We start from the raw sequence: 25,198 nt of genomic DNA, 5'->3' as shown, positions 1-25,198 counted from the left end.
GCTCGAATTTCAGCAGCACTTCACCCTGACTGGCCAGCCTACTTGAGTTAAAAGCACCACCACGTTCAAGGTAAGGGGTTTGTGTGTAGATTGGACTTGAATTGGGGCAATACTCCAGGGGTAACATAAGTTAACTTTGCATTGAAGAAAAGCCCATTGTTAGAGTGTAGTTTATGTCAATGGACTTTGGGGAGCTAATGCTGTATTGTAACTGTCTACAGCCAAACACACATTTTCTTCAGACTTTCTAATAAGTAATATCTCAGGGCAGAGAATATGCATCAGAAAGTTCAGCCCCAAAAGGCTTATCTGAGAATGTTATAGACCACTGAACACACCGGCTTACAATGGGAGGTGCTGTATCTGATTTATAGAATCATAAAACCATAGGGTTAGCAGGGACCGCAAGGGTCATCTAGTCTAACCCCCTGCCAAGATGCAGGATTTGTTTAATATAAGAATAAGTGAATTCTGCAAGAATAAACAGAAATTGCAAAGCCTGGTGTGAAGAGTGCTGAGTAAAGCTAAATATCCAACTTGTACACTGAAAATCTCAAAAGTGTTGCATGGGGTTTTAGCTGTCTGACGTCTACAAAGGTAAGGGTGTCACATGGCTTCTGCTCACCATTTTGAGAATATGGGGTTAGTTTCCAGGGCACTGATTGTAAATGAAATGCCACAGGTCTGTGAGCTGCTTTTTAAAATCACAAAACGTATCTAACTTGTCTAGGGCCATGCTCGTGAAGGGGAAGGAAAGAGGGAATGCTAGCATTGGTGAGAACTGAGCCCCACGTGGGGAGGAGAATAAAAGAAGGAAGCTGCCTGCTCTGTGGGTGTTTCCACTGAGTCACAAATTATTTCCTTCTGCCTGCTCTGTGGTGTCATTGCTGGGAACTCTGTTGAGTAGGACTGTACCATGTAAAAGAAGAAGACGTTTGTTTGCCAAAGGTAAATGAGTGGGCTGGGAATGCAAATTCCACTCTGCTTAGGAGAGTGCATGTAATAAGGAAATGTGCAATAATTTTTACCCATTGAAAGAAACAAGTTCGTACAGTGCCTGCTATGAAAATGAAGAACGGAGTAGAACAGTGCTTCCCACTCACTGGCTTGGGACAAAGTTACCTGATAACAAAATTCACTCTCCAGCCCTGAAAATGAAGATTGGTTCAGGCAAGTTATACCAAAGAGCTTCCACCCCCACCTCTCTCTGTCTTATATTTAGCTGAAGTAAATTTTTACCCTTATCTGATTACTTGCTAAGGAGAGTTGTGTTGTGAACTGTATGTTTTACTGGCTTGACTTGTATTTACATTTATCTTTGCTGAAAGTATAGAAAGCTATTCGATTTTTCTCCTACATATTGAATGCCCAACCTTCCTCTACTGGTAACTGGAGGAGTCATAATATTTGTCTTTCTTATCAGCACTTCGATCAATATGCTGTAGCTGGAATTGTTTGAAAAAGGTTTCATTAGAGTTACTTGCTTGTTAGAATTGGATACAAGTACCACAGGAAAGAATTAATAGAATTCCAGTTACTTTTACTGAACGTTCCCTTATCTTTCCTAGGGCTTATATAGCAATACTGATCACATCTGAGAACAGGAGATATATCAGAATATGAAAGGTGTAAATGTAGAAGAGCAGTTTTAGATGACTGACTAAGGAAGCTTCATGTAGTCTAAATACTGAAAACTTCTCGCAGATGTTAATGAAATTCAGCTTTATCTCCAACTCCTGTCAGAATTAAACTATTTAAAAAGGAAGTTTTGAGGCTAGACAACATGTCAGTACAAACTTTGCTGTTGGCAGAAACCCATTTTTCTTTCTTATTGTTATTTAACCCAGAGAAGCCTGTTGAAATCTTTTCTATTCCATATCAAAACTGAAAATTCAAGAAGATATGTCACCATGAAAACCTCCTCACAGATACCTCCTGCAAGTTCCCCTATGTGAGACCACTCTACCCAGGGCCCTGAGTATTCAGCAGTCATAGAATTTGCTGTAGAATTCACCCCTTGCTGCAGAATTGTTTCCAGAATCTCGGATTTCATTTTTTAAAGAATTACATTTCTAGTCCTTATGACTGCGAAGGAAACATCAAAAGTGTGAATGGATGGCTGTCTAAATCTGCAAAGAGCCAGCAGCAGTAGCTCTGAGAGGAGTGAATTGTCCTAGTTATTTCAGTTAGGGACCTTTGGACTCAGAGATTGTGCAGAAATGGTACATAGCATTTGTCACGCTGTCTGCAGTGGTTCACAACGGTGAGTGTCAACCTCAGGGTAGATGGTCAAAAAGCAGGGCAGGGACCTGGTGGTATGGTCTATAATGAGATTTCACCAACCCAGTAACAAATGTGAACTCCTGAAGCACTATAACAGTCTTACCAGGGAGTCACAAAGTCCCCTTGGGCACTCCCGTCTATCTTGCTACCAAAGCAAGCTTAACTCTGTGATAAATGGTTGCTTTACTCCAAAAATCACAAAATACTCAAGTTGCTTCCAGTCCTGGAGACTGGTCATTTACCCCAGGTCAATCTGTACCTCAGCTCTCACTCCAAAGACAGTGCTTGTAGCTAATCCCATAGTAAACAAACTAAGGATTTATTAACCAGGAAAAAGAAATGAAAGAGTTGTGACACTGCACCCCATATTTGTCATAGCAGTATTATTATGATATGATTATAGCATAATTATGGTGTATTTTATGTAAGATGGGTTGTGTAAAGTGTCATTGGAAAAGTTATGTTTTGCTGAATATGATTAACCTATTTATATGCGTGTATCATTTTTGTATCTGAAGTTATAAATCTTGACTATGTATCTGTACTTCAGTTGTAGTTACACATGGGTAATGTCCACTAGACAAGATGTTTGTAGTCGAGATAGCTGGTTGGGAAGGGCCTATTCTGGGCCAGTTCTGTCCAGTTCTGGGCGCCAGATTTCAGGAAGGATGTGGACAAATTGGAGAGAGTCCAGAGAAGAGTGACAAAAATTATTAAAAGTCTAGAAAACATGACTTATGCGGCAAGATTGAAAAAATTGAGTTTGTTTGGTCTGGAAAAGAGAAGACTGAGAGGGGACATGATAACAGTTTTCAAGTATGTAAAAGGTTGTTACAAGGAGGAGGAAGAAAAATTGTTGTTCTTAACCTCTGTGGATAGGACAAGAAGCAATGGGCTTAAATTGCAGCAAGGAGGTTTGACATTAGGAAAAACTTCCTAACTGTCAGGGTGGTTAAGCACTGGAATAAATTGCCTAGGGAGGTTGTGGAATCTCCATCATTGGAGATTTTTAAGAGCAGGTTAGACAAACACCTGTCAGGAATGGTCTAGATAATACTTAGTCCTGCCACGAGTGCAGGGGACTGGACTAGATGACCTCTCAAGGTCCCTTCCAGTTCTATGATTCTATTCAGGGCAATGAGCCATTAGGGAAAACAATAGGCCTTAGGAGAAGCTTATCTCCCACCTGGTGAGCCGTCCTGAGAACACTCCAGACAGCCTGTACGTAATGGCTGCTATGACTCTACAAGGACATGTGACCTGGCCACATGATTCTGGACTCCATCTTGGGATGTCAGTATTTTTCCACAAACCGGTCTGGGAACTAAGTTTTGAAACAAAGGGTTCCCACCATATGCTAAAGCTATATAATGCAGGGAGTGACCTGATCTGTTGTTCTTCACTCCCCACACAAGACTCCTGGAAACACCTGAGGAACAAAGACTGAAGTGGGGGAAGTGCTGGACCCAGTCTAAAGTGATTTCTAGCCTGTGTATGAAGACCTGAGAAACGCCAGCTGTAAAGCTAATGCAGCTTGTGCCTTAAGAATCTACAAGTCTGCCTGTACCATCAGTTAGGGTGAGACTCTGCTATTCATACCCAATCTATCTAGAATATTAAGCTTAGTTTGCATTTTTTGTTTATTTGCTAGGTAATCTGCTTTGATCTGTTTGCTATCACTTATAATAACTTAAAATCTATCTTTTGTAGTTAATAAATTTATTTTATGTTTTAATCTAAACCAGTGAGTTTGGAGTGAAGTGTGTGAGAATCTTAGCTCAGAGAGGCTGTTGCATTTCCTCTCCACATTGTGGGGGAGGGAGGGCGGACTCTGTGAGCTTACTCTGTACAGTTCCCTGTGCAGCGCAAGACAGTATAATTTTGGGTTTATGCTCCAGAGGGGGTGCGTGCCTGGGGAGCTGAGAGTTACCTCAGCTTTAGTTTTTCTAGTGTTGGTTCATGCAGTGGCTAGTCAGAGAGCCTGCATGTAACTGCAGCTGGGTGTGTCCCGAATTGTGTGTATGCTGGTGGAAGTGCAAGACTGGGAGCGTGTCTGCAGCTTGTCACAGCAGCACAGTGTGAGAGGGAGCCCAGGTTGATGGGTCAGAGGGCTCAGTGATACCCCAGTTCCAGGTGGCACCCCGGGGAGGACCCGTCACAAGAGTTATTTACGGGTTAAAGCAGGCAACATATACACATATGACTTACAGTTTGTGTTTCCAAAAGGTGACAGAGATGTAGTAATGTCAGCACTGAATGCTTTTTAGGGGGATATCTGCTTTTGTTTCCTAGCTCTGTCCCTGTGAGAGTCCAAACAGCAAAGAGATGGAAAAATTTTATGTCCGCTATCTTTATTTCTCTCTTCCAAAATTAAAACTGGTGGGACAAGCCCTTCTGCACGTAACCTGTGTAGGGGCAATTAGCAAAGTCTTTGTGTCATGATTAAAGCTAAGATTTTGTCATAGGTATTTTTAATAAAAGTCACAGGCAGGATGCAGGCAATAAACAATAAATCATGGAAGATCGAGCCCTGCCACCCAGGGCTGATAGCTGGAGCCCTGCTGTCGGAGGCTGAAGACATAGAGGTCACGTAAAATCACAGAATCCATGACCAACTCGTAGCCTTAATCATTTTGTTTCACAATGGCCCACTTTGTTCTAATAGTCCTCCTTGGTAGGCGAGGTAGGCACTCTTCCTGCCAGGGGTGCTGGAACAATTTGTACAGTGGGGGTGCTGGGAGCCAATGAACCAAACTGTAAACCCTGTATATCAGGGGTCGGCAACGTTCGGCACGCGGCTCACCAGGGTAAGCACCCTGGCGGGCCGGGCCAGTTTTATTTACCTGCTGACACGGCAGGTTCGGCCGATCGCGGCTCCCACTGGCTGCGGTTCGCCGTCCTGGGCCAATGGGGACGGCAGGAAGCGGCGCGGGCGAGCGATGTGCTGGCCACGGCTTCTCGCCGCCCCCATTGGCCCGTTGCCGACCCCTGCTGTATATGATGGAAACCACTTCAAGCCAGGGGGCAGCACCCCTAGTTCCAGCACCTATGCCGCCTGCCTGTGCTCACAAGTTCAGAGCAGACATTTTTACCGTTATAAAGCAAAACTTACATATTATAGCATGGGATACAGACATCACAAGTAAGATTGATGCATGCAGCAACTTATAAGCATTTTATAGAGTCTAAAAACTAAACACGTCCTTGCAAGTTAACATCTGTCTTGAACAATACTAACATGCAGATGGGCTGGGCTGGTTTACAGCTCTGTATTTGTCAGTGCTTAGCTGATGCCTACAGCATTGGCAAGAGATGGTACCTGGTCTACCAATGTCACAGCATTTTTCCAAGATACCACAGAAATCAATATTTATGCTGCATAATGAGAATGTTCAACTTTGAGCCATAGTCATGTGAGTGTGGGAAGAATAGGAATGAAAGATATGTCATGGAGATACAGAATTTTGGATTTTTTGCTGCAGATTTTGTCCAATTGTGCCCTAGATTATACTGGGCCCTGCCTATAGGTATAATTTATGACATCTGCTGTTACTATATGTCCCTGACAGCTGTCACCCATTAGAACTCAATAGCTATAGGCCTGAAATGATGTTATAGTTCTTATAGTTGGTAAAAAGTAAAGACCAATAACATAATTGGTGAAAAGTAAAGACAACTGCTAGACACTTGCAGTTTCTTCCAGACCAAGGTTATCTGAGAAAATACCTTGTTGCTTGCAGACAAGGTTAGTGGGTGGGTCATAGATCCAGATGACATGTCATGACACCCTTTGCCTTTTCCTCTTCCCCTTCGTGAACGCTCATCTTGGAATGCACAAATCTGATTATATCTTAAGAAAAACAACAACAAAAATTACCTGTTCAGGTTTTACTGGAGAGAAACTGTCTGCCCTCTTTTGATTAAAAGCTTTTTTCCCCCTATTTATTTAGAGAGCTTTGTCTCAATGAGTCTTGTCATCTGCTGGGGACACACTTCATTTTATGTAATCAAGCACTAGGACACTGGCAGTTAGGGCATGTAAAATGTCATGTGTTGTGAACAGCCAAAGTGGTGGCAGCTGGACAAGGAGAGTGGTACTGAAGAAGTCAGAAGGAATGGTTCATTTACAAACAGCATATACAAATAATGTCTTGTTCCTTGTTCTGAAGTAAAAGGCCTTCTTTATGCAGTAGCCAAACTTAAAATGAGGAGGGAACTATTGTTATTTATATATCACCATGGATGTGCACAACAGATATAAAATAAGACATGGCCATTGCCTTGTGACCCTACAATCTAAGGCCTTGATACTGCAACTAACCTTGTGCAAGTGGAGAAAACAATAACACAAAGGGGGATTAGTGGGATGACAAAACAAGGGGAAAAGAGTTTAAGGGAACAGTTTATGTTTATTTTATATATTACAAGTATGAGAGCTTTGGGTTGCAATAATTTGAGTTGTCATGTACATTAGTAACCCTGGAAATAATAGAAATAATAAAATACAGAAAATTAATTCACCCTTTTCATTCTTCACAGTGGCCCCCAACACACACATTCATCCCTTCATTCTCCCAGTGTCACTAGTCTCATCTTCTTTCACTCTCACCTTTAGACCTTCTACACCACCCTGTTCCAGAAATGACATCCCTGGCTCTTCCTCTCAGACCTCAAATTCTTTCCAAAACCTACTTCTTCCAGGAGGCCTGCAGACCCTAGCCTATGTCTGCACTGTGTAATCACTATCCCACATCAAGAAATAAGCAATAAAAAAAAAAGCCCATTATGAATGGTATTCCTTTTCTGGTTCTCCCATTTTGTGTTGGTACTTAACAAAACGTAATAGTAAATAGCAATAATAATACAGCAATGCAATAAAATCTATTTCCTGGCTTCTTTATTTTCAGATTTGGATACAACATGAGCTGGTTCTTATGTCCTTGTGTTCTTATGAGTCTTAAGCTCTTTATTCATCCAGTTCATTAATGATATAATGAGGTTTTACTCTACCATTCTGTACTGTTAAATTGATCTTAGGCTCTGACTATAGCAGACAAGTCAGTTCTAAAGAGTGACACAAATTGTTCTTTAAAATTAAAAGGCCCAATTTTTAAACAAGTTAGGTACCCATTTACATGCACAATTACCACATATGTAAATTGGGCAATCTTGGGTAGAAATTACCATAATTAGTCGTGTGTGTGCAGTTATCCAGTATGTGTAACAGTCATGCTAAGTGCACATGTAAATTAATGCATTTACACATGTAATTTATTTAAAAATCAGGGCTGGACATTATTGATTATTTGCCTTATATTAAGTTAACTGAATGCCATCACATTTTTTTTTAAGAGAGAAGAATGGTCTAAGCATAGAACCCAGGACCAGGAAATTCCATGTTCTACTCTTAGCTCTGACACTAATTTCATCTGTGGTCTTGGGCAAGTCCCTTAACCTCGTTATGCCTTATTTCCGTCAACTATAAAATCGGAATGATAATACTTGTGTTCATCGGGGTGTTGTGAAGCTAGGGTATGTAAAGCATTTTGTAGATATACACTGTAAGTGTTAATTTTATTTTATTATTTGTTGTTATGAAAAGCTTTAGGGCATACATATGGGACAACTTTTGAGACTTTGACAGTCTTCCTAATTCCTGAGCTTCATTTAATAATCTACTGCTTTTATTAGAAAGAAAAAAATATTTCTTGCTGTTTCGAGCAATACATTGCATCCATTTCACCAAAATATAAAAATCTTTTTTGTGGGGAGATCTTTTTTGCTTTGGGCTCTGTTGTTTTGTATATGCTTATGCGATGTGGAATTCTTTGCCAAATCTTTTAAGAGTTTCTTGGAACACTAGTCATGAGACACTATTACGCAGCAGTTGACTGGAAATCAACCATTTCCTCTCTTGAGAAATCCAGACAGAGAAGGAATAATTTGTATTTGGAGAATTTGTTCTTATTTTTCAGATGCAAAAAATTCTGTTCAAATCCAAAGGCAGCTGTGTCCTTTTGGGGATATTTCTTACTCTTTGGTCAGTCATTTTTTGGCTGTTCGCAAATGCTGATAAGTCAGTTCTCAAGTAGTGTGTATGAGATAAATAGAAATGCATTCCACTTTATAGTGGAATCAGCAGTGACTGCTTAGTTAAGTTTGCTTAACAGTTTCCATCTTAACTCCTTATTTTCAGTCACTCAAAACTTTGTGAAACCTTAACCTTTAAGGTTAAAATTTTCCAATGCTTTCACTGGGTTTTTTTCATATGAGGAGAGTGGAAAACAAGACACCATTTAAAAAATTTTCTGACCATTTTGAATAGCTCAACAGCTAAAATAGCTTGGGGTAAGGAGGGGAATAGCACAGTGGAACCTGCCTGATAGTGGAGTGAAGCTTCATTACAGGAGAAGTCCTTTGAAATGTATTTAGCAATTCAGGTCCTTTCACTCCATTTCACTAACTGGGTTTTTGTATGTGTGTAGATATTTACACGCATACAAAACCCAAGACACTGTCATCTGTGTTCCAATCATTTACAACCAATGTAGGAGCAACTCAGCTTGCAACTCTTCCCAACACTCGATAAAAGGCAATGTCTCGGACAGTAGACAGGGCCATATGCAGCAGAGGAAGGGACTAGCGTTTGCTTGTAACCAGCTGACATAATGCTGAACAAGACTTGTCTCTGTCTACATTGCCTGCAAAGTCATGGTCAACAATGTATTAGTTAACACAACTCTTCAAAGTTGTGTTAACTATACTTTTCTAGTGAAGACAAGACCTTAGCCATTTCTAATCCAAGACAGTATTTTCACTACATGGCCACTTAGTTTCTTTAATAGCTTTTTTAAGGGACTTTGTCAACGGATTTTTGAAAGTCCAAATAATGTCATTTGGATCTATTTTATCCACTATGTGCTTGATATGCCCAAAGAATTCTAGTATATTAAAGAGGCACAATTTTCCTTTTTAGAAGTTGTGCTAGTTTGTCCCTATTATAGCACGGTCATATAGGTGCTTTATAACTCCATATTACTGTTTTAACAAATTTGCCTGGAACTGAAGTAAGGCTCAGTGGTCTGTAATTCCCAGGATCTTCCCAGCGCCTTATGTTAAAGGTTGGTATGGTATTTGCTAGCCTCTAGTTCGCTGAGATAGTAGCCGATTTTAATGAGAAATTGCATGTTTTTGTTAGCAAGTCAGCTGCTTCAATCTTAAATTCCTTCAGGACTCTGGGTTGAGCCATCTGGTCTTGGTGACTTGTTGCTCTTAAATGTTTCAGTTTGTTCCAGTACATCCTCTTTGGGGACCTCAGTTTCTGGCAGTTCCTCATCTTATTACCTGAGAAGAGTAGGTCTGGTGTAGATCTCTCTCCAACAGTCTCTGGGGTGAAGACTTTTGCAAAGAACTCATTTAACTCTTTTGTAATATTCTTATCCGCCTTAATTGTTCCTTTTACTCCATGGCAAAGCTTCAGGGAATTCGGAATACACTGAATGTGCTAACACCTGGCACTGGGGGCAATATGGAGGGAGAAGGGTAGAAAGAACTGTGTCCTTTGACTAGTTTGTATACTAATCTAAGCTTTTAATGTTTTCTATTGGCAGGATCTCAGCACAGCTTCTCCTACAGAAACTGACAAGTGCTAATGATGGCTGACAGCCTGAAGGCTGCAGTGCTTGCCTTATGGACCCTTTTCTTTTCATGTGCAACATGTCACAGTGAGTTTGCTAATGCTGTAACGTAATTCATTTAAAAGTAATTTATCAACAACACTTTAAAGTGAATAGATCAATTAGCAAGCAACATTTTTACCATAATTCAGTAGCCATAATAATATGTCTGATTGCAAATATCAACAATATTTATATGTTAGAATATAGTCTCAGTTCTTGTATATTTTTCCACTAATATTTTCAACGTGCAAAGAAAAACACTCAGGAATTGATAAAGAGCTGAAACTGATGTTTGGAGTGACTGTCTTTCTGTTCCCCTGTTATTGCAACTGGCTTTCTAATCTAATCTAATCTATCTGCTTTGTTTATAGTACTCACATTATTATAGTCTGCAGTCTCTGCAGCACTGTCCCCGGCTGGCCCAAGGCTATCCAGTGGTTATCTGCTCTGGAGGGACAGAGTATTAAACTCCCAGTGGGTCCTCTCATGACCCACTAATTCTGTCCTTTTTAAAGTAATCAAGTTTTTCTGGTAAGATTTAACCTTTATAAACCACTGGTGCTGCTCATTGCTCTTTGGTTACCCTCTGGAGACCACTGAAGTGCAGTTTATCTAACAGGAGGAGCATTAGGCCCTAGATGTTTGGGGACTTTTTTCTTATTAGCTTTTCCAATATTTCCTTGGGGATAGAAGGTAGATTTATAGGATGATGATTGCCAGGATCCCTCCTTTAAGCTCTTGAGAATCAGTCCTACATTTTACTTTTGGTTCAGTATTTTGTTAGCACCCCAGTTGTCCATGGTTTAAAAAAAAACCAAAGCTGTCTGTGGTACAAAAATTGCATTAGCTAATTTCCTTACTACCCACAGTACCAGTTCTACTTCCAATGATATCAGTGGGAATTTTGCAATAGAATTAAATGGGAGAAGAATCAAGCCCCACAGGTGTATGTCGGCTAAGTCATCTGATTTGAATATGCTTAGATTTTCCAAAATTCTTACCCGCTTTTTGTCAATGTTTGGTTTTACAGGTTTGTTCCTTCCTTATGAATTGCATGTTTCAAGCTTCTTTGTTGTATTTTTCTTGTTGAAGATAAAAAAAGTTCAGTATCTCAGTTCCCTTTTTCAACTATACAAATTGAAAGTAAACTTTGTATTGTATGTGGTTTCAAAAGGAAATTCTCAAAGATCTGAGATTTAAAAAACTGTGCTAGAAATGAAAAAGAGAGACGGTAAAAGAAATACAGAGTATGTTAAAAGTTGTAGGGAAAAGATAAGGGAAGTAAAAGGCCAAATGAATGAATGCTGCTAGTCAAAGTAGTTTAGGAGACTAGAGAGATCTTTTTACATCTCAAGGGAGAAAGTAAGTCCATTAAAAATTAGGAGGGAGTGAAATTAATGCTGATTCAAAAATGGCTGGTACACTGAACTCTTCTTTTAAAATCTGCCTTTAAGAGGAAAAATAAGTAAAAGTTTGAATAATAAAAAGTAAGAAAGGCCTTGTAAAAATCACAATGGATAAAGAGTAGTTAAAGAGTACTTTGAAATTGTAAACCTATACAGATTAGCAATATGTATTGTAGGGTACTGAAGGAAATTTATCCTTAATTGACTAAACCACTGATAATTGTTTTTGAAAAAAACATGGACGGTGGGGAGATACCAGAAGACGAGGGAAGCAAATGTGGTACTGATGTTCAGAAAAGGAAAGAAGAAAGAACCTGGCAATTATTTACCTATAAGATTAATGTTTATCCTCATTAAAATAAAACACAAGCGAAACAATCTAGACATTTAGATGATGATGGAACCATGAGCAGCTGGAAGTGTTGCGGTTTATAAAGAGTAAATCATACCAAACATACTAAATTATTTATTTTATAGAGGTAAAAAAATTGGTTCCTGAAGCTTCAATTCATACACATGCTAGTAGTACTAGTCAAGTAAGTGAGTCCCAGTGGTGAAGCACTGGAATGGGTTACCTAGGGAGGTGGTGGAATCTCCATCCTTAGAGATTTTTAAAGCCCGGCTTGACAAAGCCCTGGCTGGGATGATTTAGTTGGGGTTGGTCCTGTTTTGAGCAGAGGATTGGACTAGATGACCTCCTGAGGTCTCTTCCAACTCTAATCTTCTATGATGATTTCTAAAGTAAATGGAATTACTCAAGTGAATAAGGACTGCTAGGTGATTAAGACTAGAAGGGCTGGGCATTTAGAAGAGAAAGTGAAAGTAACGGATATAATATATATGGATTTTAATGAGGATGACAGACCATAAACAAATGACAGTGATAAGCAGCAAAGTATTTAGTTGGCTCAAGTTTCTAGTGAAGTACCACAGGGATCAGTGTTAGATTCAGTCTTATTTAACAACTTCATTGATGCTCTTGAAGAAGGAGTGAACTGAATGTTCATGAAATTTTCAGATTACACTTCATAAGGAGTAGGTGGAAATACCCATCACACCTGAGAAATAATACAAAGGAACCTAGGGAGATTAGAAACATGGGCAAGAAGTTACCAAGTGAAACTCATCTTGGAGAAAATGCAAGCTGACATATTGAAGAAATAATCCAAGCCCAGACGCTGAATGGGAGAGAGGAACCTGGGAAGCAGGAGTGGCTGAAAGAACCCTAAGGGGTGGGACTTCCCCGCAAATTAATTTTCAGTTTGCAGTGTGATATGACAGCAAGAAAAGGACCAATAGAGTTTTGGGCTGCGTATGCAGAATCATCCTGTCCTGGAGCAGAGGAGGAATCCTTTCTCTATCTAACCCTTGTGTAACTTCAGCTGGAGTCCTGCCAGCAGGCTCTGTCCTGGGAATCTCATTACTGGAAAGAAAGATGTTGGCAAGTTTGGCAGAGTTCTGACAGCAGCAACAAAAAATAACCAGGGACGTGGAGGAGACTGACATGAAAAGAAGGACTGGAAGAGTTAGATCTGCATAACTTGTATAAGAGAGGACTGGGGGGATGTGACAAACATCTACAAATACCCAAAGGGTCAAGCGCCAGAGTGGGAGAGGAATTATCTAGGACAGGAAAAGTGGGTGGTATTTACTGACATTGTTTTTTTTTTTTTTAAAGTTCACGTTTCAGAACTTCAAGGCATGTTGTTAGCCTTTATAACTACATGAGCTTATTGTCACACATGCCCTCCCACCCCCTTCCCTTCTGCTGTTCAGTACAGTCACATATGGTATCTTGTTTCAAAGTAGATTGTAAGTTCTTTGGAGTAGGGAGCAGGTCTTGCTGGGTATCTCTACACTGCAATTAAAAATCTGTGGCTGACCCATTCCAGCTAACTCAGGTTCCCATGACTCAGGCTAAAGGACTGTTTAATCCTTTGTGGTGTTGATGTTCAGGCTAGAACCTGGGCTTTGGGACCCTGTGAGTGGGGAGGGTCCCAGAGCTCAGGTTCCTGCCCAAGCTTGAACATCTGCACTACAATTAAACAGTCGCTTGGCCTGAGCCCAAATCAACTGGCACAGTCCAGCTATGGGTGTTTAATTGCAGTGTAGACATACCCACTGTGTTTGTGCAACACCCAGCACAACATGGTCCTGATCTTGACTGGGGCCTCTGGGCCCTACTACAATACACATTAATAATAATAATTAATAAATAAATAATGGGCATAACTAGGAATAAGGTAATGAAATATCAGGAGAAAACTTCTTTTAAACAGGGAACTTGATTAGGCTATGGAGAAGCCTGTCGCAGGGAATGAGGGAAGCCGGCTTGCTTGGGATGTTTGCAGCTAGATTCGACAAAACACTAGAAAAAGCCCTATAGGCAGGAACCTTATTCTGATTCCTAGGAGAGTGCACTGTGACCTAATTAATCTTTTCTGTCACTAATATCTATGATTCTGTTATTCTCTGATTAATCTTTAATAACCTTTACACAGAACTTGTGATAAACTAATTTCCCAATGATAATGTTTCGTGGCCTGAGAGTAGGTGAGCTGGGAGCTGTTTTGGGGTCTTTGACCCAAATTCCGATTGTACAGCCTTTTCGTTTTGTCCCACAGAATTTCGAGGTGTGCTCTGTAGTGGGCCAAGTTTAGTTTCTCTTCCCATTTAATCTGAACAAGTCAAACAATTAAGCTTTCACGCTCCCTTTAAGAGATTTTAATAGTTCACCTTAATTGAATTGGCCATTAGCACTGACCCACCACTTGGTAAGGCAACTCCCATCTTTTCATATGCTGTGTATCTATACCTCTCTACTGTATTTTCCACTCCATGCATCTGATGAAGTGGGTTCTAGCCCACGAAAGCTTATGCCCAAATAAATTGTTAGTTCTAAGGTGCCACAAGTACTCCTCGTTGTTTTTGCTGACACAGACTAACACGGCTACCACTCTGAAACCTTTAATAGTTCTGTTTCAAAAGAATAATTTTATACTTCTAAGCACCAGACCCTGTTCTGGCTGATTTTGTTTCCTATTGCTGTCACTGCTCAGTGTTGTGTTGGTTTTTCCTTAGTTATGGCAACAGGGAGCATACAGATGTTTGACTGCTTCACTGACTATGCCAGGGAGCTGACTTGTCACTGGGGAGTGGCTGCACAAACAAACTGCTCCAAGGAATTCCAACTCTATTACAGGAAGGAATATTTCTCGACAGTGTAAGTGTTTAATGCCACTTTCTGGGTTCATTGTTAAAATGTTAAATATGCTGCAATTATTAACAGCCTTGCCCCGCCTCTCTATGGCCATTGCGAGGGGTTTGAAGCACAGCAGAATCAATGTAGTCCTGCTGCATGGGGAAGGGCACAATGCTCGGGGTCCTCACCCCCTGTGTTTGGTAGAGCACAACTCTACAGGCCTCCCTGCACCCCGGTGCAGAGGGGATCGTTAGGTGTGAACTGGGGAAGTGTCAGGGCCAATGGATCTGCAGCTACCTTCACTGGACATGAAGCTCCATGTGGGGAGTATACAGCAGTAGCTGCGTGACCTAGAAGGGGTATTCCCTGTCTTCAGCCTGGGGGAAAGGATTGCCCTCCCCTCCCCCACCCTCTCCCCTGGAGCCCAGTGGCTCTCCTGCGTATAGCACAAGAACATAGGGCCAAGTCCTTATTCCTGGCCCTATTGTGCAGAGGCCTGCTGGCACTCCTACAACAGAAGCCAGTTCCAGCCTGCTCTCCCCAGTTGATTATAGTTTCTCCCCAGAGACATGCAAGTGGCATCACTTTGAACAGGTTAGCTGACCCCTCTTCCTTTCCCAGACGTAAAGGCTTTCCATCACCAATATGCTCTCTCGGATGCAGCCATGTGGGGAATGGGTCCTCCCTGTGTTAATTTCTCCTTTACAGACTAGGCCACAGCTTTCTCCATTGAGTTTTTCACCGGGGGACACACAGATAGCTGAGACTTTTGTACCAAATGCTTTCTGGGAACTAAGTTTGTGCATCTTAGATTCAGCTTACACACTGGGAGCCTTCTCTGATGACACTGAATGGAGGCTTAGTTTAAATGAACTGAGTGCTTAAACCTATGTAAACATTACATCAATTTTGATATTTTTCAGATATAACACATGCATCCCTGAGAATGGAAAAGGCAGCAGCATGAATTCCATTTCCAACTGCATTTGCATAATTCTGCCCGAATATTTCTCGACAGGCCTCGCATATCATTTAGCACTGCAGGCCAATGGGACGGTGCTATGGAATGGCACTGTAATACTGGCACACATTGGTGAGATATAGCTTGTTACAGATTTATCATTGATATATCCCATTCCACATCCCCAGCCAACTTCATGTGGCCACAGAATTCAGGGATGAGGAGTGAGATGTCATTGCCTATTTCTGAGAGAGGACAAAGGTCTGTAGCCAGGATTCTTGGCCCCCAAAACATCTCATGGCAGTTGACTCACCACCTTGAGTGTCTGAATGGGCTGAACAGGGTTTCTAGAACTAATTCTTGGTAGATTGCAAAAGCCTTTGGTAAAATAGTCACTGTCTCTCTCATGTCACAGGGTACAGTCAGCATAGATATACCTATTACACACACGTGTGCCCACATACTTTCCTGGTATTAAAATAGTTTGTATGGATAAATCTGTCTCACCTCAGGTATTAGGAGAAATATTTCAAGAAACCTGTGTAGTGATTAACCTGCAACAGTGATCTGGGCCCTTCTTTAATGTCATTGTTGCTCACTAGCAGGATGAGTATGAATCTGCACCTTGGGACCCCATCCCCAGAGGACAGGCATCAGAGAGAGGTTGGCCAAGAAGATGCCACAAGCAAATTCCCATCCCCAGAGCACAAGCTAGGAAGCAACTCTATGCATTTTCTCCATGTTGGGAGCAGGCCACTGATAACATGTATTTGAGACCTACAAATAATTCCACTGACTCAAAAATCCCATTTCAATAAGGAGTATTCTGTTTTTGGCTTTTACATCCCTGTGCCAGAGCACAGGGAAACAAGGCTGAATGCACTGCCCACATCTGTAACTACAGCATTGTCTGTGACTGAATAGCCCTCTTCTGTCCATTCCTCTGAGTCAGTGTTTCTCCCTTACAGTTAAACCAAAGCCCCCAAAAAATCTTACCATTGAGAAGAGTGAAAATGATAACTTGTACGTCTTGAGGTGGATCGAGAGCTACAGCACTGAGGACATGCTCTATGGAGAGGAAGTAAACTATGAAGTCAAATACTGGAACAAGCAGAATCCAGAAGAGGTAGGGAAATGGGTTTTTCTTCGCTTTCTAGAGCTGGTATCCATGGTATGAAAAGTCCTTCAGAAAATCCTGAGGAGCTTTCAATCAGGTGGTTAATAATGGTGATGAGACTGCTGGGTGCCATTTCCCCCATCATTCATGCATAAGGGACAGCAAGCACTATGGCCACAGGAAACATTGCTTCAGGGACATCACCAGGAGTGGAACTGGTGGTAATCTTCTGACCTTCGCCCACAGAATAAGCTCTCCCCATGTGAGTCATCAAATTGAGACGCCTCTCACAGTAGATTGTGCTGAGATTCAGAATATGATTGTTCTTGCTCTCAGAGCTCCACTGGGCTTGGGTCTCCTTGGTGGGGCTTGAATCTCCCTATAGGCTCTGCTGGGCTCCTCAGGCATGGCTTCCCCTCCTGTATGACAAAGCACACTATAGAACTGTTTGTGCACTGTAACAGTTGCCACACAAGACATTAGTGCACGGCAGACTAGTGATGTGGAAATTCACACTCTGGTTTGCCATGCGCTAATGTCCCATGCAGACCAGCCCGTACTCTCTGTTTTAAAATGAAAGGTGAGATTCTGTAGCGCAGTATAGCAGCTTTGGAGAGGTGTCAGGACACGGTACTACTGCATACTGCCCCAGTTGGAGCCCTGGATGCCACTGAATTCATATTTCATTAAACTCAAGTCTTTAACAACAAACTTAACATATTGAAGTTCAACAGTCATAGGCTGATTCTCAGAATAAATTAGCCAGGTTCTGTGTTTATTTAGATTATTCCTGATATTTTTTTTAATTGTGTGCTAAAAATGGATTTAATCCACCTTAAATTATACAGCAAAGGAGTTTATTTCTCTTCAAATATATCTTGAGCCTTTGGTTTGTTAGCAGGTATCAATTAGATGGTTACAGCAGTGAAATCAGTAAAACACATTTATATGAACTGAATGTCACACCTAACACTGTCCAGGAAACTAAACATAGATTCCATACAGAATCTAAGTGTGTTACTTCCCTTTTTATTCAGAAGTTTGTAAAACAGCTTTCCTACCAAACGACACACTTTGAAATTCTTGCAACACAGTTGAAGCGAGGGTATGACTACCTTGTAAGCGTACGGCGTAATTATACAGGCAGCTATTCCACCAACTGGAGTGACTGGAGCAAAGCAGTTGAATTTCACAGTGGTAAGTATCAGTAACAGATGCAACTCAGTGGAAGAATCTTACAGGTTTCTAAAGCATATGGTGTACATCCCACTATTTCTTCTGCCTTTCTGTATCAATTAGAGAGATGTAGCCAGTGAGTCCCAGGGCTGCTAATACAATCATCATCATCATCCTCCGACTTTTACTTATTGTAGACCGATACCCAAAGACTCCAAAGAAAACAAAAAGCATATTACCAAAAGCACAACAACCACACAGTAATCCACTCCATTGCTCTCACCATTCTTTAGGTCCATCAGTGGCTACTAGCCAGGATGGGCAGGGATGCAGAACCATGCTCTGAAGTGTCCCTAGCCTCTGTGGAATGGGCGACAGGGGATGATCACTTGATGATTACCTGTTCTGTTCATTCCCTCTGGGACACCTGTCATGGGCCGCTGTCGGAAGATAGGTTACTGGCTAGATGGACCATTGGTCTGACCCAGTATGGCCATTGTTATGTTCTTATGTTCTAGAATGCCTCACATACCATAACTGTAGGTCCCCATGCACATTTTGATACATATATGGGCTTTACTTTAAACCCTCTAAGTGGCATTATTTCAAGGTGTACAGAAGATCACTGACATGACTAAGCTTATTGACTGTGCTTTTATTTCTGAATATATAGATTATGGAGTAACTTTAGAAGATAGTCTGCAGAAGATTGTTCTCATATCCTGCATGTTGATCCCAGCTCTGATTTTAATCTGTTACTTCTGCTTTGCCATGTATGTATCATACTGCACAAGGGTTTACAGTTTGCCAAATATTCGGTTTCATTTAGCGTAATGGCATGTACAGTAGTATAGTAACCTAATACTTTGTAATCATGAAGGACCTTTTATCTGAAGATCTACAAGCAACCTCTTTACAAACATTAATTAATTAACCTTCATATCATCTCTCTGAACCAGGCACATTAAGAGATTAGATTACAGCACTTTTCTCCACTAAACCATCTGTATAATAGTGCCAGGACTACACAGGTGCCTACTGAGGTTTAATTAATGAGTGTTTGTAAAGTACCATGAGACCCACTGTTGAAAGGCTAATACACATTTTTAAGGGCTGCATCTGAGGTCCTTACTCAGTCCTTGCTCAGGCTAAATTCTCATTGATTTCAATGGGCCTGAGTAAAATCCTCAGAATTTGGCCCATATATTTTGAAGACAGCAAATGCAGCTAATATAATGTTAAAACGTTAATAGAGCCAACCTCCTCATCTTTATAAAGTATTCCCCTTGTCAGAGCAGTGTCTGTCATCTTTGGGCCCCCAGCTCTGCAAGTATCTCAATAGTGCTGGTTATATCTTATTGCAGTATTTTATTTTTGAGGAGTAATTTGCTGGACTTGGGTCACATTAATAGATTTTCCTGTTTTCTCACAATCTCAAATAATATTGATTCTGATCACGTGATGGTGCTCAGGCCAGTTAATCATTAATATATGCACAAATGTTACACTAGTGTTGCTGAAAAGCATCGTCACTCCTGGACATACACAGAATAAGCGCTTCCAGTTGCTGGAGCATACAGACTGGTTGAGGAGAGAGAGCAGGGGTGGTGAAACTGGGGAATTGAGGCCAAACACAGCTAAGAGTAAGCAACCATTCTTGCGTTGCAGAGTTAAGAGAGAATGGTGGGATCAAATCCCAAATCCAGCTAAGAGCCATCTGGTTGTAAAGAATGTCAAGGCAGCTCAGGTATGTGATTTAAAGATTTTACGAAAAAACATATTTCCCATTTATTTAAAAAATGAAAGCGGTAATATGTTCTGATGCTGACTGTGATGTAGACAAATATCAAGTTTAATTCAGCCATACCTCTAGTGGGGCAGTTACCCCACGCCTGACAAAGGTGGGCTGATTGGGTGTGGCTGCAGCTGTGGCTGCTTCCCCAATTAGGTCACAGCTGGCCCTATAAAAAGGCTGTGAGCCAGGGGCTGAGTCAGTCTCTCTCTCCAGTCTTGGAGGGAGAAGGGCCGGGCTGCCTGCAGTGGCGGATTAATAATTTTGCCGCCCCAGGCCGGGAAATAATTGCCGCCCTGGCCCCGCCCCGACTCCGCCCTTTTCCCACCCCCATTCCAACCCCCTCCCCAAAGTCCCCGCCCCAACTCCGCCCCCTCCCTTCTCCTATTGGATCCCTTCCCCAAATCCCCGCCCCCGGCCCCGCCTCTTCCCCCAGCGCATGGCGTTCCCCCTCCCTCCCTGCCCCGCGAAACAGCTGTTTCGCGGCGCAAGTGCTGGGAGGGGAGAGAAACAGGACGCCGTGGCACGCTTGCAGAGGAGGTGGAGGTGAGCTGGAGCAGGGGGGCGGGGCGCGGAGGGGAGCTTCCGCCCCTGAAAATTTGCCGCCCTAGGCCTAGACCTTGTCGGCCTAGGCAATAATACGGCGCTGGCTGTCTGGGAGCTCAGGGTACAGGGAACGGAGCAGGGCTGGGGAAAGGCAGGAGGAACTGGGGAGCTCCAGCCTGGTAAATCCCCAGGCTGCAGGGCTTGCTAAAAGGCCAAAACAGGTACAGGGGTTCAGAGGCAGCAGCTCAGGGTTAGGCAGAGGCAGCTGGTCTGACCCCCTTGCCAATGATGAGTGGCCATTACAGACTGCAGTCTGCCTCAGGGAGCGGGGGCTAGATGACGACTGGCAGTAGCCACTGAGGCAAGGTGGATGTAGAGGGTGGGGGTTCCCCTGGGAGGGGAGACCCAGAGTGGGGGTACTGCAGGGGCAGAACCCTGAGGTAAAGGGCACCGGGGTCTGGGCAGGACATGGGGCCCGAGGCATGTGAGCCACTGGCCTGCAGAGGGCGCTCCAGGCTGGAATCGAGCTAATTCCCAGGATAACCAGCAGGAGGCGCCATGCCAGTGAGTCTCATTTCGCTACAGTACCCTAAATCTGTTTTATGCCTCTGTTAGATTTCAGTCTGGAGGAAAATGCTGTCCACTGATGAAATTAAGGCACCTTTCCATGACGTGAAACAGACTCACATGGGACACCAACTGTAAGTAAAATAAAGAACATTTCTCTGGTTTACAGCATAAAATATTTTGCTATCAAGTTAACATTAATTGTGCCTTCCTTTTGATCCCCAAAAACAGAAGCTGTAAGAACTGTCTTGCAAAATATGCTCAAGGCCAAACCTCGAAGGGGAAAGATAACGTCAAAAGTGGTGAGAAACCCGACAGTTGCCTGAATAAATGTGGAGAGTGGTTCCCAGAAGAGTATGAGGCTGTTCTAATTCCAGAGATCACTTTGGTTGAAGATTCTTTTGAAGTCTGTGAGTATTCAACAAACACTGAAACTGAGAGCCATGAGGACAACCTGGGTCAGATCGTCTTGTGCTCACCTTGTGAGAGCAGTGCTAATAGCTTTATCGAACACACTCAACACAATGATGCACTTGCAGAGATGTTTATTAAGCTACTAGAATGTGGAACCAGTATTCATGACACTGAAGTTCCAGACTTCTTCATAGAAGAGCATAAAAGCTTTGAGAACTGTGAATCAGAAAATTCATCACAGCAAACACCAAAAAAAAATGTTGTCCAGGATCAACAGTCATGTGATACTTCACACACTTGCTCCTTTTCCATTACAGCCTCTCAGGATGACTACAACTGTACAGCTAGCACAAAGTCAGTGCGATCAGAAGAATCTTTTGAATCTGGTTATCAAAGTTCTAACACAGACACTGCTTCTCCCAAGGCAAAGAATCCTCCAGACATGTTGCATCAAAGCCACTTTCTTTGCAGTTCTGAAACTCAGAATGACTTGTTGGTCTTGATTAAAAAATCACCAAATGCTCCTTCCTCTGAGATAATCAAAGACGGAATAAATAGTCCAGCATATCAGAGCTTCGACAGCCTAATGTCTCAGTCCACTGAGTCTTGTAGTCCAGCATATAAGAGCTTTGACAGCCTCATGTCTCAGTCCACGGAGTCTTGTAGCACGGCATATAAGAGCTTTGACAGCCTCGTGTCTCAGTCTACAGCATTTTGTAGCCCAGCATATCAGAGCTTCAGCAGCCTCCTGTCTCAGTCCACGGTTAGCAATAGCCTGACACAGTGTTTGGAAAACCCAAGCTCTTCACTGTCCTTAGTAGAGTTTCCAGAGAATCAAATACTTCCCTGCAGAGAAGAACAAGCCCATCGACCCCATGGAGATCAAAGTTGTTACACCGACCACAAGGGTGACTGCACCGAGACTGCTTTTCAAACCACCTGTTCAGAGGACATAGACTTTACATGGTTTTCCTCCCATGCTCATGACAAAGTTTCATTTTTCCTGCCAGAGAAAGAAATACACAAGCAAATAACATGTCAAAATGTTCCAGAAAAAGCAGCTGCAATTTCCAGCCCCTCTGTTTCTATTCCATCTAGTTACCAGCCTTTTGATATTGCTCTTAAACACAATAATACACACTGTGACAATAACAGTGAGGCTATTTCTGAGTCGCCTTATAAACCCTTTATCAACCTTTTAAACAACAACCTCAAAGAAACACTTCCAGCTATCATTGTCTGTGAATCTGACCTGGAGATAGACTTGTCAAACTTTCTATAGCATTGACTCAGATGTTACCACAGGCTTTGCCTTTGGTCTGAGTTCAGGAGAGGATCTCACACAAAACAGCAGTGACAGCCCTTGGATTATCAGCTTTAATGAACCTTGTAGTGATGGTGAAGATGAAGATACCGTGGGCGAGAAAAAGTTGCTGTGGTCTTTAGATTCTAGCTGTCAGTGGAAGACTGGGAGGACCATACAGGAGTCAAAAAATTGTACTTCTGACTACTTCTGACTGTACAGATGAAAGGATACAAGAGAGTAGCAATAACATGCCATGTTCTCTTCTGATATGTTATACACATGACCATTTGAGGACGTCTGTAAATGCAGAAGAAAGGGAAGTACAGTTACAGAATATTGTGAGCATGGGAAGTGGCCGTGCAGTTAATTTATCAGATGAGTCACTGAACCACAACACTATTGTATCTAAACCATCCTTAGAAAGACATCAAACTTCAGAGCCCCCAAACTCAGCCGAGTTGCCACTGGGTGGCCCCTTTGTGGATAGCTCCTGTTTAGGAACCTGTCCTTTTGATTATTGCTCCGTTCCAGGTGAGGGATCAAAAATGTCACTTTTCATAAAAACAGGCCAAATGGACCTAATGAGTGAGAGCACCAGGATGATCCAGAAAACAGTGAAACATACCTTCGTGGACGGGCTTGTGTAACTGCTATATGAACATGACCTAGATTAATTTCACGGGGTTGCAATCAAGATAGCCTTTGGGAATAAACTGTGTGGAAAATGGAAATGTTGCTTGTTTTCCCACACTCCCTTCAGAAGAGCAGGCTGTCACTATGCAGACACCGAGTGGGCTCTGGAACAGATCAGAATAGATTTGCTGAGATGTCATGGTCACACTTGCTCCAGCTGGCGATTGGTAAATGGCTTGGACTCTTGGGGCTGTTGGTGCTCAAGGATCCCAGCAGTGGCTCTCCCAATGAAAAGGTGGTGACCAGCTACAGACTGAGCTAGAGTCTGTGATGGGGCCTGATTCCACCCCCACAACTAGTAGCAGCTGCATAGGGCATGAACTCGTGTTCATTTTGGCTTCCCCAGTATTGGTCTGGCCCCAATACCCTTGCATGGGAAACATATTCACCCTGCAGCTCAGATTCAGAGGTGCTATATAAGCTGGTTCACATCCCAAGGACCTGGAAGAAGGTGCAAGTTAAAGCAGGAGGTCGCTGATTTCAAGGACACCTTTGCACAGCCTCTCATTAGCTACTTTCAGGAGAGTGCAGGGACTGTAACTGTGGCTGGCCCCGGCGTGGGTGATGTGAGAAGGGAAGGTGTAGCTCCCTCCTGGCCAGAGGTTGCTTTGCATCACCCTGCCTAATTTCCCTTTATGGACTCCTCAAAAACTCCAGATCAGAGCCCAAAAGTAATTAAAACACTCCCCTGTTTGGGTCCAATCTATTTAGTCCTGACACACACTGGCCTTCCAGGCCCTAAACCCAGTTCAGCATCTCTCTCCCCTTTGGGTAGGGAGTCCCACTCCCAAACCCTCCTTCCTGGAGCTGGGTCACTGTACAATGTCTCTCTGCAGGCCTTCAAGCTCCCCTGGTGTCAGGGTCTTCCCTGCTTTAGTAAGCTACTCCCAGCCCTTCTTACCTGGGGCAACTCCTCTGGTCTCAGGGTCTTCCCTGCAGGAACCTTTCTCACTCTCTGCATTCCGTTTCCTGCAGACACACCCCCTTCTTGGCAGCTTCCTGCTGCTCTCATGATCCCTGCTCAGGTGTGCCTACTTAGTTACTAAGGTTGGTTGGTCCCAAACCTCTAGCCCTTAAATGGGCAAGCCACCCTTTTACAGAGACTCCTGAGTCTGCCCCCCTCACGGCTGCATGCAAAGGCCAGCACTGTCTAGCCCTCCGTAACTCTATTCATGAGGGTCAGTTTCTGATCTGTTATCTTAGTGTGACTGCAATAACTCTGTGGAAGTCAGTGGTGTTACTCCACACTAGTATCAATGTAACTGAGATCAGACATTTTTAAACTGTGTATGCCCCAAAAGCCTGACTAGTGTAGGATCAAACTCCCTAAACTGCGTGTGCATTCCAGCAGGTTTCTGTATGTGTCCAGGGTATCAATTGGAAATGACTCCCACAGCTGAATTCAGCTGGGATCACATGTGCCCCAGCCCCTTGTGATAATACGTCCAAAGGTTTTCCCTCGGACTCTGAACTACTTGAGCAACCACTGCAAATTGTTTACATTTCAAGCCAGCTCATATTATTCAGAAACCCCTGTTCCCATTTCTAGCCATAAACAGAGAGGCCTAGGCCAGTTCAGAGAATGTATCTGTGACCACTGTTTAGCTACTGCGTTGGCATCTTCTATACGGGAGGCTTTTCACTGCAGCAGCTCTACCTACAAAACTCAGATGGGCGGCCAGATAAGAGGTTTTGTGCCCCAAGTAGACGTTTGCGGCCATACAAAGGAAGTGCATAACCTCAGGAGGGCACTGCTGCAAGGTGCACGTGTTCAAGGCAGGTGTTTGCATTTGTTTGGACCCTGGTACTTACACCACTATAATGAGGATGTTGATAAATGAAAACATATTGTTGTTCATTGTTAACATGGTGATTAACACATTAAAGACTTTTACCAGAATTATCAGGTTGAGAGTATTTTTTCATTCAAAAATAGCTTTAATTGTTGTATGTGAAATATTCTATATATTCATTAAAGGGATGAGTACAGTTCAGCTATCACCAAAGTACATGATACAAAGGGATCTCACTAAACTGGGTGACTGGGCAACAAAAT

At 42.6% G+C, this 25,198-nt stretch overlaps 1 protein-coding gene across 3 annotated transcripts; it reads left to right on the top strand.

The window, feature by feature from the left end:
* IL4R (interleukin 4 receptor) lies at positions 1 to 25,034 on the top strand. 3 transcript variants are annotated; one of them, XM_026650604.2, is made up of 12 exons: positions 1 to 70; positions 731 to 948; positions 7,636 to 7,815; positions 9,894 to 10,007; positions 14,450 to 14,591; positions 15,494 to 15,663; positions 16,500 to 16,657; positions 17,686 to 17,845; positions 18,498 to 18,597; positions 19,493 to 19,571; positions 20,778 to 20,863; positions 20,961 to 25,034. In XM_026650604.2, the coding sequence occupies exons 4-12, from the start codon at positions 9,935 to 9,937 to the stop codon at positions 22,423 to 22,425; spliced, it is 2,433 nt and encodes an 810-aa protein (XP_026506389.1). In that variant the 5' UTR covers positions 1 to 70; positions 731 to 948; positions 7,636 to 7,815; positions 9,894 to 9,934; the 3' UTR covers positions 22,426 to 25,034. The 3 variants fall into 3 exon arrangements, with proteins under 3 accessions (XP_026506389.1, XP_026506391.1, XP_026506390.1); XM_026650606.2 differs by lacking the exon at positions 731 to 948; XM_026650605.2 differs by lacking the exons at positions 1 to 70; positions 731 to 948 and adding an exon at positions 3,770 to 3,861.
* Positions 25,035 to 25,198: the final 164 nt, after the last annotated feature.

This window comes from Terrapene carolina, unplaced genomic scaffold (assembly GCF_002925995.2).
Source record: "Terrapene carolina triunguis isolate 2854851 unplaced genomic scaffold, T_m_triunguis-2.0 Scaffold93, whole genome shotgun sequence".
Lineage (NCBI taxonomy): Eukaryota > Metazoa > Chordata > Testudines > Emydidae > Terrapene > Terrapene triunguis.
The sequence above is the reverse complement of the archived record's forward strand: the minus strand, read 5'-3'. Positions and strand labels throughout refer to the sequence as shown.

What these genes read in the sequence shown, in the direction of transcription:
- IL4R (XM_026650606.2), top strand. Translation starts at nt 9,935, where the DNA reads ATGATGGCTGACAGCCTGAAGGCTGCAGTGCTTGCCTTATGGACCCTT. An exon ending in ACAAGCAGAATCCAGAAGAG is followed by an intron (nt 16,658 to 17,685) that starts GTAGGGAAATGG and finishes CTTTTTATTCAG; the next exon opens with AAGTTTGTAAAACAGCTTTC. An exon ending in AGCAGTTGAATTTCACAGTG is followed by an intron (nt 17,846 to 18,497) that starts GTAAGTATCAGT and finishes CTGAATATATAG; the next exon opens with ATTATGGAGTAACTTTAGAA.